Source organism: Electrophorus electricus, chromosome 7 (genome assembly GCF_041902795.1).
Source record: "Electrophorus electricus isolate QZ-2024a chromosome 7, ASM4190279v1, whole genome shotgun sequence".
In the NCBI taxonomy this organism is placed as follows: domain Eukaryota; kingdom Metazoa; phylum Chordata; class Actinopteri; order Gymnotiformes; family Gymnotidae; genus Electrophorus; species Electrophorus electricus.
The window spans coordinates 21,856,988-21,871,901 of record NC_137503.1 but is presented as its reverse complement, the minus strand read 5'-3'; the positions used below and the strand labels follow the sequence as shown (position 1 = coordinate 21,871,901).

The window sequence follows — 14,914 nt, the reverse complement described above, 5'->3', positions numbered from 1 at the left end:
TTCTAATTTAGACTTCAAGCAGTCTCCTTCCACATCGAACAAAATGTTATTTATTTACACTAAACTATAGATGATAAGATACAAGCAATTTGTATGCGTTCGGGATTTAAGCACTGCTGCAGAGATCGGGCGGACATGCTGTTATCGAGCGGTATAGCGGCTGCCCTCACGAGGTGGATCGCAGTTACTACGAATAAACGTGTGTTAGGATTTAGATTGTACATTGGTTATTAATCATAATTCCTGCTCAGTATTTTACGCTCTTTTAATACACTTGCTGTTGTTCATAGGATAATATTCTACCTAGTCATCCTAAGAATTTAACCCTAGATAAAACTTACTTTATAAAAACTACATTAAGCCTGATTTTAAAACTTGTCTGCCTCATAATACATGACCTACAAACAGTGCAAATGTTAAGAGCTTTAAATGCAACGGTCACCCTCCGCTTTGGTTTTTGCAATGATTGCGCACACTGTGTATTTTAGAACTACATGAGCCGGGGCTTAAGGACATTCGGTAACAGAGCTACCACTTTGTTCAGTGACTTTTGCTCACAAGATAAACGTTACCTGATCAAAATATTCAGCTCTGGCCATACTGATCCCAGACCTGCTGGTACAGCATACCGTAGAATAGCATGTTTGTGTAGACCAGCGTCCTCTTAAACTCACGCGATATTTCCCGTAAAGCCCGGCTGACCCTGCCCTATGTCTCGCGCATTCGCAGCTCCATCACTCGGTATATAAAGGAGGACGACGACGGGAGAAGGACGGCTGGGAAGGTGCAGCCCGGGGACTGTGATATAGACCGTAAACAGCTGTGTTTTATTTCCGAACCTATGCCGGCGACTTTTAAATAACCGTGTATTATATTTTAGATATTTTTTATTTTAATTATTTTTTTTTCCCGCTTGATTTTCGTGTGGTTTCACACTACGCTAATAATGGCGAGCTCGGCTAACTCGAATATAGTGGTAAGGACCAATCTCAGACAAGACTGTAGTGAGACTAACTCAGCAACAAAGAGCCAGAGGGCAGATATTGAAAATAAATTATCAAAACATTACAGATAGCCGGAAGCAGTATTTTAAAATCAAACCCTTTCTTGGCGTTCCCATTAATAAAATGCTGGCCATACGAAATCGGCCATTTTAACTTCTTTCTGCAAGCAGGTATGCTTGTATTCTAGCTAACCTATCAGTTGAGAAAGTGAACGGCTCATATCCTTCGTTGAACTAACCAGAATCTGGTAAAAGCTCTAGCTGTCTAATCTCGTGGTCGCTAGAGTGGATTATGGCTAATGTAGCTGTTACTAGCTAGCTATATGTTATGGAGGTTGTAATTGAGTTGAATTTAGTGTCGAACGGCATATCGCGCTGTGTCATTGTTCTAGCTAGATAGAGGAAATAAAATATCAGAATGCTAACGCTTTTTAAATTTGTCTGAGTCGATGTTACAGTTGTCGCTGAAGCACCTTCATCCAAAACGCACTTCTGACATCTTACAGTTAACCAAAACAAGAGAACAGAGACTTTTTGTGATTTGTTGCAAGTTACAGAACTGAAGTTTGCGCCATATTAGGCAGGCAGGCAGGCACCTTCTCCGTTTGGCTAGCAGTGTAGCTAGCCGTATCTTTTTTCCTTTTTACTGCAGTGCCATCACGTTATACACATTTACCCATATTTAAAGCGTTAACGCACAGGTTACATGCACAAATGTGATATGACGATCCATTCTCACGAAAAACAAATGTCCGAATTGGAAGTTTGCTAGCTTGCGTGACGGCTGAAGCTGTTTCGTAACGATTCCAATCACTCCTTTCTGCGTTTCTGACCCTCCTCCTTTCCGACGGCTGGTTTTATACAGCCATATCGACTCTCTAATATAGACTTCCCGGGATGGGAAGGTGTTACTCAACGCTACGTCATTGGCTCTACATATAAACACCAGACTGTGCTTTAAATAGTGCGCGCCTGGGCCCAGAGAGGGAGGTCCACACTACGGACAGCCTGGACAGTGGCCTCGGTCGCTATGTGGGGCGACCATTTTTGTGTTATTACAAAACAGATGGATGCTATTCGCAGTGCGGTCATGCGAGATATTTGACTGCCTTCCGGAACGAGAGTATGCTTTAACGCATTCAGTGGTTTTGTGTGCAGCTGGATGCGAAACTTGTGCATGGTCTATTTATAGCTAGAACGTCTTTTGGTCAGGTCGCTGCTGATGTATCTTAATGTAGGCTTCTGCTAAGATCACCGATGGCGCCAGCCATTTTAAAAAAGAACCCTAGCAGTGCAAATCTCCAGTTCCCCATAATGTAACTTTCCTAAATGTTGCAGTAGTTTCCTTTGCTTATTCAGAAGTGTCTGTTGCAGTGCAAGTTAAACACTTTTTTTTATTTTTCCAGTCATAGACCATACTTGTTTTATTCACTTTGTAAATATAGCCTCTAACATTAGAACTAATGAATTTATGCTCATGGAAGGTTGCAAACTAAATGGTAGAGTTCAATCATTTAGTTTGCAACTTTCCATTGGCATAAACTTATTTAGCTCTTTTGTGTTGCCTCCTTTATAGCCTAAACTCTATAGAAATGTAATGGAAGATGTGATCAACGAAGTTCGAGAGCTCTTCCTGGATGAGGGCGTGGACGAGCAGGTTCTCATGGAGCTTAAAACGGTAAATGAGTGAAATTTCCTCCTGTTTTGTAAACCCTGTTCAGTTATGTGAGCATACATCTGCCTGTCAGCCTCTAAAGCCCCTAACCTGCCCTGGGTGGTGTGATGCAGCTCTGGGAGAGTAAGCTCATGCAGTCGAAGGCAGTGGATGGCTTCCACACGGAGGAGCAGCAGGCCCTGCAGGTGCAACAGACCCAGCAGGTGACACAGACGCAGCAACCCAGTCAGTCTCAGCAGGTCCTCATGCCCCCAGCGCAGCAAGGTCAGCCCAGCCAGCTCACACGTCCCCTCATCTGCTCCCCTGCAAACACACGACGACGTGTCTTGAATAAAGAATTGAGCATAGATGTCCTATAGACTTTTTTAGTAATTTTGAGCAAGGTCAAATGGGCATATTAATATCAGTTAGTGATTTAGTATCATTTAACTTAAAAAGAATATACAGAAATAAAAAATGTAATTAACCCATAATGCTTTAAATCTCTTTTTGATGCATGTCTGACACATTTACAACTTGTCAGATGTCATCTATTGTATGTAAAAAAAAAAAAAAAAAAAAAAAGTGTAACCATTTATTTTGTAATCATTGGTTTCCTTTCACTCTCAGTAACTGGGCTCAGATGCAGCCCAGTCTGATCAGCTCTTTGATCTAAGTATGTAAGTATGTTTAATTTGATCTTTATTGTTTCAGCCCCACAGCAGCAGGTGATTGTGCAGGATCCCAAAATCTTGCAGCACATGAGTGCTACAGGCATGGTGAGTATGTCATTACCACATCGCTCTAAGGAGGCCTCTAACTCAAGCAACAGTAGAACAGTAGTGAGTTCTCAAAGGGCTCTGAGCACAGAGAACATGGTGCAGTGCTGGTGCATTGAGCTTTTCTAATGTGTAATGTGGTGATGATGCTCTGGAGCTTCTAACAAGGTGACATTGGATTGTTTTTCAGGCTGAGCTGAAAGCTGTGGTGTTTTTGTATTTGACTCATCAGAACTTATGTAGCTCCAAATATCACTTTGAGGGCTAGCATTAGCGAGATGTGTTGCTGTACTCTTCAGCGTGATGCGTCGTCTTCCGCTTTTCATTTGAAAACTGCAGAGCGAGTTTTTGCTTCTCTGCTTGTAGCCAATGTGCATTGTGTTGTACACCTTCCTTTGTATGTAATGTTTTAAGAGTGCAGCAGCCACCGCGGCGACCTTGGCACTGCCCACTGGCATGGCAGGAGTGGGACCCTACCCGCAGCTCATCACCTCACAGGGTGAGCGCCTGTGTTGATACACTTCCTTAAATGTACATAATGCTTCTATAACTCACCTGGTATAGCAAGGCAGGAACTGCACCAAAATCATGGTTTTGATTCCCAAGTTAGCACACTTACTGTCATTACTGATGTAAATTTCTTTATGTAAGACCACCTGCCCAGTGCTGTGAATTTACAGCTGTGCTGTGGTGATGTGCATGTGCTTTATTGCAGTGGTGTGCAGTCTCGTCTGCTTGTCCTTTTAAAGATCCTGCTTTGTGTAACATGGCAGATCTAAAAATAAGCTTTCAGGTACCTTAGTGTGGGGTAATTGCTTGTAAGGTATGGTAGGCAGCTTCTGGTGCGTGACATGCTAAATGTGGCTGGTTGGCATTCAGGTCAGATCCTGCAAGTGGTCCGAGCGGCTAATGGAGCTCAGTACATCATCCAACCCCAGCAACCAATCATGGTGCAGCAGCAGGTTCTACCCCAGATGCAGCCAGGTGGAGTGCAGGCCCCAGTTATTCAGCAGGTACACCAAACAGCACCTCAAGTTCCATTTATTCAGCAGCTATATACACACACACACACACACACACACACCGTGTCCACTGGTCCTGGTACTTAAGTAGGTACACAAACACACATTTATTTGGAATTCATTTATTCTGGGCCTTCATTTTACCTATATTGCATGCTTGTGTAGCAAGACCTACAACAGACAGTACTGAGTTACACAAGGAAACACTGCTTGGATTGTGTGTTTGTAACTGAATAGAGACCATCACCCTTAGGTCCTCTCTTTAGGCAAAACTGATGGCACAGTCTATACTTCTATTTAATGGTTATTGTATTCCTGCGGAGACTCTAGCTTTGCATATATTTTGCAGTGTTTGTACTTTAAATGCCTTTGTGCACTGAATCAATTATCTACGACCATGCAAGTTACTGCAGCTAAAGTAGTTGTAACCAAGCTTAATAAAGCGTGATTTGTTGGCAATAAAATGCAGTTGGTGACAACTGCCGGTGACACACACTTCTACTCTACACAGCTCAGTCAACTGATCCAGACCCCCAGGAAACACAGCAAATGAGTGTATACACTGCTTGGACAGTACTTTTTATCCTGCCTCTTTGTAAGAGACTGGATGGTTTCTGCTGGGGAAATTTCTTTCCCACATGTCCTGTTTTAGAAGGGCTTTTAATGTGTTGCTGTTGCAGAATGGTATAGGAGTGGCAGGCCTGTGAGAATGTGCTGTGGTTTGCTGCATGTAGGTGCTGACTCCTCTCCAGGGAGCACTTCCTCAGCAGACTGGGGTGATCATCCAGCCGCAGCAGATTGTCCTCACAGGGAACAAAGTGCAGCAGAACCCTCAGGTCAGCAACACCCACCCTGCACACCGCATATCCAGTGTGCGGGTCTCTGCTCACCACCAGCTCGAACCCTAGTTTACTGTGTGTAGCATAAGAAATGGACACGGCTGCAGATTTTCCCTTTTGGGTTTTAAGTTGGCTCTCTGAAACGTGCACGTACATGCTTTAAGTCGTGTGTGTGTGTGTGTGTGTGTGTGTGAAGGTTCCAGTGCTTTGGGAATGTGTATGAGTAAGATACATTTGCTTTGAGACCTGTGGTATAATCTATTCTATAAACAGAAAAGTATCATTTTCTGTGCCTGAGAGGGTATGCACGTTTTCTCGCTAGTGTTTCTGGTAAAACAGAAACCTGGAATAAACCGAACCTGGCACATCTATCCTCATGGCTACAACTGTACTGAGGCCTATTTTTGGTGCAGGTAATGCAGGCAGCCATGGCGGCACAGACGCAGGCTGGTCCGGGAGGGGCACAGGTGCAGGCCCAGGCTCAAGCCCACTCGCAGGCCCAAGGCCAGGTGCCGGCGCAGGTGCAGGGCCAGACGCAGGCCCCGGCCCAGCAGCCTGTGCAGCAGCAGCAGCCTCCCGTGATGCTGCAGGTGGATGGAGCCGGAGACACGTCCACAGAGGAAGATGACGAAGACGAGGATGAGTATGATGAGGATGAAGATGAAGACAAAGACAAAGACGGCGGGGAGGATGGCCAGGTGGAGGAGGTGTGTGTTGCACCGTGTGTAGATGTGGGATGCAGCTGCTCTTTTGTAATGGGCCGTGGAGGTTTGGGAAGCTACTACAGTGACTTGTCCCCAGGAATCAACAGGCTTATGGTGTTTTAAACAAGACCAGATGAGTGCCATATCTTGAAATGTTATCACTAGGCAATTCATTGACCTGTTATGACTAAAAATCTTCATAGGCATGCAAGAGGGGAAGTTCATATTTCTTTTTGATGGTGTCTCTACTTACAGGAGCCCCTGAACAGTGGAGATGATGTGAGTGATGAGGAGGACCAGGAGCTGTTTGACACAGAAAATGTGGTGGTGTGTCAGTATGATAAGGTACGTGACTTTGTGCTGAAACTTTATAGTCTTCATTCAGCTTTGTCAGTGAGTCTGGTCTTCAGTTAGTTTGGCCCATTTGAGGATATGGACTCTGCTAGAAACCATTATGCAGAATTTATGGGGATTCAGTTGTTTTTAAGTACTACTTTTGGAGATTGTCTGTGTAATCTCTGATTTGACACCATTGTTCATCAGAGGATGCAAACTAGGCTAGGTAAAAAGGTCTGACAGGAAATGTCTCCTGCTGGAGAATTCTGAAACCAAGTGAATCACATTTGAAAACTTTCCAGATAGTTCTTTAAAGCTAGTTGTCTTCATTTGTAAAGATGATGTGTTCTTCCTGATCATTTCTGTAAGGTTAAATTTTTCTCATTTATCATGAGGGATTTGAACTCATGTTCCAGTGTAGTTTTCTCATGAATGTTTTTACTTCAGATTCACAGAAGTAAGAACAAGTGGAAATTCCATCTGAAGGATGGGATTATGAACCTGAATGGACGTGACTATGTCTTTTCCAAAGCCATTGGGGATGCAGAATGGTAAAGAAACAGACCCCAAAACAAACTGTCCAATCTCCATGCAAGACACTTCAAGACCCTGGACTGTATGCGCTTTAGGAAAAGCACATGGTTAGCGATGAGGAGAGATGTCCCACTACTGTCGCGTGATGCCTTGAGCTGTGTGGAAACTCCAGGCCCCACCCCCCTGTACAGTGATAGCGAGTGCCACCTGTTTGACCAGCAGAATGGTGACTGCCCGTTTGGTCTGGTTCATCTCGGGACAGAAGTCCCTAATTCCTCGTAACAGTGAACCGTTTAAAACAGAATGCCCAACTTGAACAAAAAAAATATCAAGTAGAGGCTGTACCGAGCATATCTGTAGTGCCTCGAACTAGCTGTGAAGTCCTCAGACCCCAGCGTGTACTCTGTAGATTCCTGTGTGCTGCACCTGTGTGCATTGTTGGTTGTAATCTCATTAGTTCTGAGACTAGATCTGGGTTTCTAAGCCAATCCTGCGATGCAGGGATTAGTTAACCATGTTGTTTGTTCTGGAATCCCCCCCACTGTTCTACAGCACCGTTGCCATCATGAGTTAGCCTATGGTTCTTCATCAAAAATGGAATAAAAATGAAACACTAAACAGCAGACAACAGGAGCAACAACTGTGCTAGTGCACCAGCACTACCATTTTGTGTCCCTTCCATCTGATTAAAGCAAACCTATTTAAATTTTTCAATATGTTCCTTTTAAGTCAGTGAATAGATTTAGACAAGTGTAACATTTTCAAGTTTTTGTGTGTGTTTGTCTAATACAGTATTTTTCAGCTGGTTAAAGGTTTGCACTGTTGGCGTGATGTAGTTACTATAGCATGCTTAGTTCCAGTGGCTTTAACTCACGTGTGTGTGCGCACATGTGTGTTCGTGCACCATGGAGTCAGACCATGTCTGTCAAGTACCCGGACAACCGTGCTGCTTATATTGCATTGCAGTTGAGGTTGTTTTTGGTTTTTTTGAGGATTTCGTTATTTGTATTTATTCCCGAATGCTCAGGCACCATCATACATCGGGGATAAAGCTGCATCACACTGTGCTCTTATGGAAAAAGAAGTGGTCCTTTTCTTTCCACAGTCTGCTTTAGAAGGTTTATGTTTTGTCCCATTATGACTCTTCTCTATGAGCACACCGACATTTGTTTGGATCTTTTTTTTTTCTCTCCCCTTTTAAAATCTGTCCTCGTGTCACACGTGCCGTATTGCAATCAGAGATATTCCTGTCTTTCATCTGAAGCTGCCATCTTCTGTTGGCTAGTGCTGAGGATACTGGAAAGTCTCAAGACCATTCTAAATGTACATTATAATCAGATTGTGGTCCGATGGATGGAACAGCTTGTCACTTTCAGGTGAGGGTTTGTTTGTTTTTTGTTTTTTTTGTGTGTCGCATTTTAGTATAATTATTTCCTGCTTGTCATTTTATTGTTTGTGCCTTTCAATATAATTTCTGCTATCAGGTATTTGCAAAAATGGTAGCCTTTTTAGAGTAAATTCTAAAGACTGTATGCTTGGCTTTGTTTTTATGATTGTTAATAAATCATGAGCAGGAACTGGTGTCTGGGGCAACAATTTGAGAACTGTATTTATCTACTACTGTTTTAGCGATCATCTTGCTCTTCATAAATCACTACTGTGAGTTGGAAGATGTGTTGGAATACCAGAGATCTTTTAGTATTTGTTGATCAGATTCATGGCTACTTTTTTTCCTTTGTATATGACTTTTAATTAAAGGATTATGAAAACTATTGGATTTTAAACAGTTTGGATAATCTTGAAAAATAATCCAGGAAACTGTCATCTAGAAGCAGCCTCAAGGAGGATCCTGCAATAATTGAAGGATACTCCAAAAGCAAAACAAAATCCAAACTTAAAAAGGAACTAGGTAAACAATATTTTCCACAGTCTCGTGGGGTTCAGGAACCTGGTAATTCTTGGACATATTGGGCATTTAATTTTGCTTGAGCACTTGTCCTCTGAAGAAATTACATTTTTACAGCATCTTGGTGATCAGAATAATGTTCTTTTTTGCAAAACTGTTCTTTACACAAAAGCACGTCATAAAATGAAAATATGCTCAACACTAAATGGCATCCAAAAACAAACCCTGCAATTTGCCTCTATTCAGCCTATTAGTGCTTGAAAGTTTGTGAACCCTTTTAGAAGTTTCTATCTGTCTGCATAAATGTGACCTAAAACTTCACCAGTTTGTCACACAAGCCCTAATAGTAGATGCTAAACTAATGAGAGAAAAATGGCTTCAACTTAGTTATGTTGGTGGGCTTCCTCCCATGAACTGCTTGCTTTAGGTCCTTTCACAACATTTCTATTAGGATTAAGATCAGGACTTTGACTTGGCCATTCCAAAACCTTAACCTTAGTCTTTAACCATTCTTTGGTAGAACAAATTGTTTGCTTAGGGTCATTGTCTTTGGTGCATGACCCATGTTCTTTTGAGGTTCAGCTCACGGACAGATGGCCTGACCTTTCCTTTAAAATTTGTTGGTATAATTCAGAATTCATTGTTCCATCAAAGATGGCAAGATGGGCCTGTTTTACTGTATCGGGGCCAGGACAACATATGCTACCAACACCATGTTTCACAGAAGGAGAGGTTTTTATGCTGGAATGCAACATTTTCCTTTCTCTAAACACTTCTCATTTAAACCAAAAATATTTATTTTGGTCTCATCTGTCCACAAAACATTGTTCAAATAGTCTTCTGGCTTATCCATCTTTAGCAGACTACAGAGGGGCAGGAATTTTCCTATTTGGAGAGCAGCATCTTTCATCTTTCCTTGCAGCTCTGCCATGAACACCACTGTTGTTCAGTGATTTCCTGTTGGTGAACCCAAGAACATTAACTGTAGCCAATGTGGAAAAAGGCCTTTAATTGCTTAGAAGTTACTTTGGGTTCCTTTGTGACCTCATGGACTATTACACATCTTGCTTTTGGCTTGATCTTTGTTGGTTGACCATTCCTGAGGAGGGTAATAATGGTTATCAAATTCCTCAATGTGTATAATTTGAATGTGGATTGGTGACTCTTTAAGATACGTTTTTGTAACCATTTTCCAGACTGATGAGCATCAACAATGCTGTTTCTGAGGGCCACAGAAATATCCTTTGTTCTTGCCATACACTTTCACAAATGTGTCATGATCAGACTTTGTTAGAGCCTTGTTCTTTAAGTAAAAGGGTGCTCACTCACACCTGATTGTCATCCCATTGACTGACGACACCTGACTCAAATTTCATTTTCAAATTATCTGCTAATCCTAATGTTTTATAGTCTTAATATTTTTCTCTCATTTGATTTGGTTCTCTTCACCTACTTTTAGTACTTGTGTGCCAAACTGATCAAATCTTAGGTTAAATTTATGCAGAAATATAGAAACTTCTAAAGGGTTCACAAATGTTCAAGCAACACTATATATGCTTTTGATGTACAGATCACAGATGTTGTGGTTTTCCTCCTAAAGTAATTTTACCAGTGGTAACTAACCACACTTTTGCTTTTTCCAACTTGTAATGCTTGTTGGAAATCCATTAAAAAAAAAAGATATTACTGAAAGGAAATTCAGACATTTTTGGATTGAGAACTGTGCTTTTTGTGACATACTGAAAGCTGATTACTGATTTCAGTCATGCACAGGAGGTTTCACATGGTTGTAAATGGTATTTCTTTTTATGAGGAAACTTTCAGTAGCTTTCCCTTAGTGTTTCTAGTGTTCAAACAGGTATCCAATAGAGCTTTGTTATTTTCTGTGAGGACTGCTCTGAAGGACTGTGTGACAAGTAAGTAGAGAAAGCAATGGCATGTGTACACAAGGCTTATGCTAATGGAGATGAAGTGTTTTAATTTCAGGATTATTCACAGTAGCTTCAGTTGTCTTCTAATTTTGTACCCATCAATTCTTCCACAGGTTTAATCTTGCTGAAAAAATATACTACCCAATGAACAGTAATCAGTGCATCTGCTGTATGATATCCATGCTGCTAACAACTGCAGTTTAAATTAAAGATCAACTCTGGCCCTAGCAGAGCTGATGATGCTTTGATAGTGGGAGCCACTTGTGAGCTTGCCCAGTCTGAATCCTAGAAGTACTTTGCTGTCGCATTTGCTTCTTGAATTTCTGTTAATGGCTACTCTTCAGATGTCTGTCTTTTAGATCATAAGTATGTTTCTTTTCTTTTACAACTTTTTTTTCCCCAATGCTTAATTTATTTGCTGTGATTGCAAATGAAGCCAGCTGCATGCTCATCTTCACTTTGTGATGGTCGTGGAGGGGGAACTGCAGCTGAGTTCCCTAAAATTAGATTCGTCCTCCCCTTTGTTAGTGTGTCAGGTTGTTTTATGCTCACTTGAGATGGTATTTTAAAATTCTCTTCTTTCCCTTTTGTCCTTAGGTTTGTTTTTTAAAATTATTTATAATGGATATATATTTTAGGATAAGTATTGTAAAAAGTATGTGGAAAAAAAACAAGTCTGTTGAAGTCTATCAACACTGAATAGCCATAAGAATATTGGGCAGTGCATTTTTTGTCTGCACACAATGTGAAAAGTGGCCAACAGCAGAAACACAACACAAATTAGAACTTATAAATATTAAACTTGCTGAGACACACTGCCCATCCATCTGTGTGAAATGTTAATTTGCCAAAACTAATTGCAGTCTATTTCACTTAATTTGTTGCAAATTATATTTAGATTGTAGTGAATCTGGATTGAGGGGGTTTTGTGTTTGGCAGGTTAATGTTTATATGTTAATAAACTCCACTCACCTGTTCTTGGTCCTGGAATGCCCTCTTTTCATGTGGTTTTGGACCTCTTCACTGATCAGTGTAGTGTCTTGAGTTTGTTTCATGGGCAGCTAATCACCAGTATTGTACATGTCTTGACTGAACCAGTTCTCTGACTCTGAGATCACTTAAGATGCTTGACTCTTATCCTGTGTGACATTATTGAGTCCTCATGAGCTAAAAGATACCATTCTGAATCACCAGTGCTCCTGTAGCTAACATGGTAGAGCAAGGTTCTAGCAATACCTAGCAAGGTCACAGGATTCAATTCCCAGGGAGCACAAGTACAGTCATACATAAATATGTGTGACTCGCTCTGGATAAGAATGTCTGCTACTGCTGTAAGTGTATTTTCATTTTGATGGTTTGGGCCAAAGTAAAACCCTAAACGGCTTTGGTTGGCTTGATTTGATGACTCTTGCATAATACAGTGCCTAAATGAAGCAACATGTTGAAAAACATAAACGCCTACTTTACTCCCCCACACCACAATATTTTAGGACACCTGTAGCCCAACACACCACCACGCTAGCCAACTACTTCTCCGTTGCCCTAAATGGACGTTGCCTTGCAGAATGGGTCATACACACCTCGGGACAAGACTAGGACCTCTAGAAATTTGGACTAGACATTTAATTGCTTATTTTTTCATTTTTTTTTAAATGTATTTTTCTCCTAAAATTGTCATTATTGTGGTGGCCATTGTCGGCCAGAGGAGGACGGGCCCCCTTCTTGGTTCCTCTCAAGGTTTCTTCCTCGTGCTCTAGGGAGTTTTTCCTTGGCACTGTCACCCTTGTCTTACTCACTGGGGGCTTGGACTTGGACATTTATAAAGCTTTCTGACATCTGTTGTAAAAAGTGCTATATAAATACATTTTGATTTGTTTTTGATTGACACCAGTCGTAATTGGACAAATGAACCACATTAAACAAAATTGAAATGTTTGGTGCTTTGCTGTTAAATACTTTGCAGCAGATCACTGCCTGAATGCCCAAACTTCACCCATTGTTGGGTATGCTACACCTGGCAATATTTTGTTTTTAAATAACATTTACATTTTTCTGAGTGAAACTGTATTATCAGTACCTAAAATGGCAAAAATCTTAATCAGTAATCATATTGAACCTGAAAATATGTGCATAGTTACACCCAGTTTAAGGACTCTTCCATTCTCACCACTCACGTTTAGACTAGAGAATGTGTACCCTAGCTATATGGACCTTTAATTCTTAATGTTCTTAAGTAACATTATTAAAAGATAGATCAATATGAATTGGGTATCAAGCCCTTTTCTGTTCTTTGAAGCTTTTGTAGGAAGACTTCCTTGTAGTGACTTGGTGCTGTACCTTTTGTGTGTGTGTGTGTGTGTGTGTGTGTGTGTGTGTGTGTGTGTGTGTGTGTGTGTTTACTCAGTATAACCATTATAATGAAAATCAGGAAAACCTAACTAGACTGTTCATAAAAATCCAACAAATTAAGCACATGGGAAAAAAGTAGAAATCAGACTGTAGTAATGGCAACTGAAAATGGTTTTAATTACAGTAAGCCACCATTAGGTGGCTCCAAGGACTGTCGGAGCGAGAATAGATATGAGTTTACTAGTTGCCTCTAATAGTTAATAATCTTTATTTATTAATTTTTTAAGTACATGAAAAATTTATATATCTATTAGCACTGGCATAGATGTGTGTGTGTGTGTGTGTGTGTGTATACCTGATTTTGAAGGCTACATTCAGATAGCATTGACAAATTACTTATTCATGTGTTGTCTTGATTCAGGAGCAAGATGACCTTTTTGGCATTGGGCAGGCAGGGAGAGGTGAGATGAAACAGAACGCTGTTCTGTTCTGGCTCTGTTCCCACCCTCCTCCTCCCATGTCCCCCAGGCCAGGTCTGGTTGAGTGCTTTCTCAAATCGTGGCAGAGGATAATTATGTTGCCAATAAACTTTCAAAAGACAGGTGCGATGAGAGATGGAGAGCTCGCTGTGTCCTCTGTGTAGTGCTCATAGGAAGATGGCTGTTCTGACTGCTGGACCAATGGCATTGTCTTTGGTGCAGTGAATACAAACTGCAATGGTGTATGAAGGTATAATTGAAGCCACTTGGATTGTGTGATGTGTTGTGGGTGAGTGAGTGAGTTGGATCTGTTTATACTCTTCCATATTGTTGGAAGTACAGCATTTTTAGAGACGTGGGGTGGCAAGATGAAGGAATTTGGGGTTTCCTCCACAACTTATAATGCAAGTGGTGGGACTTAAATATTAGTGTCAATAATATACAAATAATGAACACAAAATTAGAATCCCTGCATACAGTTCACACACACACACACACACCATAGTGGCAGTGACTCAACAAAGGCTTGTATAGGGTCTGGTTTTAAACCTGATCAAGCAGAACAATTGCTAAAGGTGAAGAGTGGATGCTTCTCTCTACAGGCACTGCATTTGAGTTAATTCTAATGGTGGTCAGTGAGATTGATCTCAGGGATAGTGGTGGCCAGGTTACCGGTATTGTTTCACTTTGAATAGTTCCTGGCTGATACTTGTAGCTTGACAGTGATCATACCCTTGGTGGTACATAGTAGCCTGATTTCAGTATTAACCTAAAGTAACATTCTTCTAGAAACTAACTGTATTAGGTACACAAAACACAGCAAATCCTTGTCAATGTTGATATTTGGCTGCAAATGTAATAAATGTGATATTAATCTAGCAAATATAGCTCATTCTTGCCCTCTAGTGCTGCAGTTTTGCTATTGCAAATCTTGCAGAATATTTTCATTGTGTGATCTGAAGATTACTTATAAAACCAGCAGAGGTGACAAAGCCCCTTTATGCTGATATGAGATCAAATTTGGAATTTCTCTTTGAATAATTGACATCTGGGTTTTAATATGGAATCTAACAGCTGGAAAAATATAAAGTAGAGGTAAGAGTCAGGGTATGATTTCCACACTACTTTATTCTCTCATACCTTTCATACCCTGAATATGAAAAGGCAGAGAGCATCTGAACCTTTAGGTGAAAAAAATGCATACTGAATATTCTATAGTATCTGCCTCATGTCTAGGATATTATCTTTTTGGATAAGTTTTTCATACAGGTTTGAACTATGTATTAATGCAGCTAGCTGGAGGGAGAAAATTCACTCGTTTGGCACCGAAGAAAAAACTTATCTCTTTAGAATAAAGTTTTGTGTTTGACAGCTTAAA

The 14,914-nt window shown here is 40.9% G+C and overlaps 1 protein-coding gene across 2 annotated transcripts; it reads left to right on the top strand.

The window, feature by feature from the left end:
* The first annotated feature begins 741 nt into the window (after window positions 1-741).
* Window positions 742-8,643, top strand: gtf2a1 (general transcription factor IIA, 1). 2 transcript variants are annotated; one of them, XM_027000803.3, is made up of 10 exons: window positions 742-976; window positions 2,580-2,681; window positions 2,792-2,942; window positions 3,372-3,436; window positions 3,851-3,935; window positions 4,316-4,449; window positions 5,193-5,294; window positions 5,711-6,004; window positions 6,257-6,346; window positions 6,785-8,643. In XM_027000803.3, exons 1-10 carry the CDS (start codon window positions 947-949, stop codon window positions 6,890-6,892), a joined length of 1,161 nt encoding a protein of 386 aa, XP_026856604.2. In that variant the 5' UTR covers window positions 742-946; the 3' UTR covers window positions 6,893-8,643. The 2 variants fall into 2 exon arrangements, with proteins under 2 accessions (XP_026856604.2, XP_026856605.2); XM_027000804.3 differs by lacking the exon at window positions 742-976 and adding an exon at window positions 1,963-2,126.
* The last annotated feature ends 6,271 nt before the right edge of the window (window positions 8,644-14,914 follow it).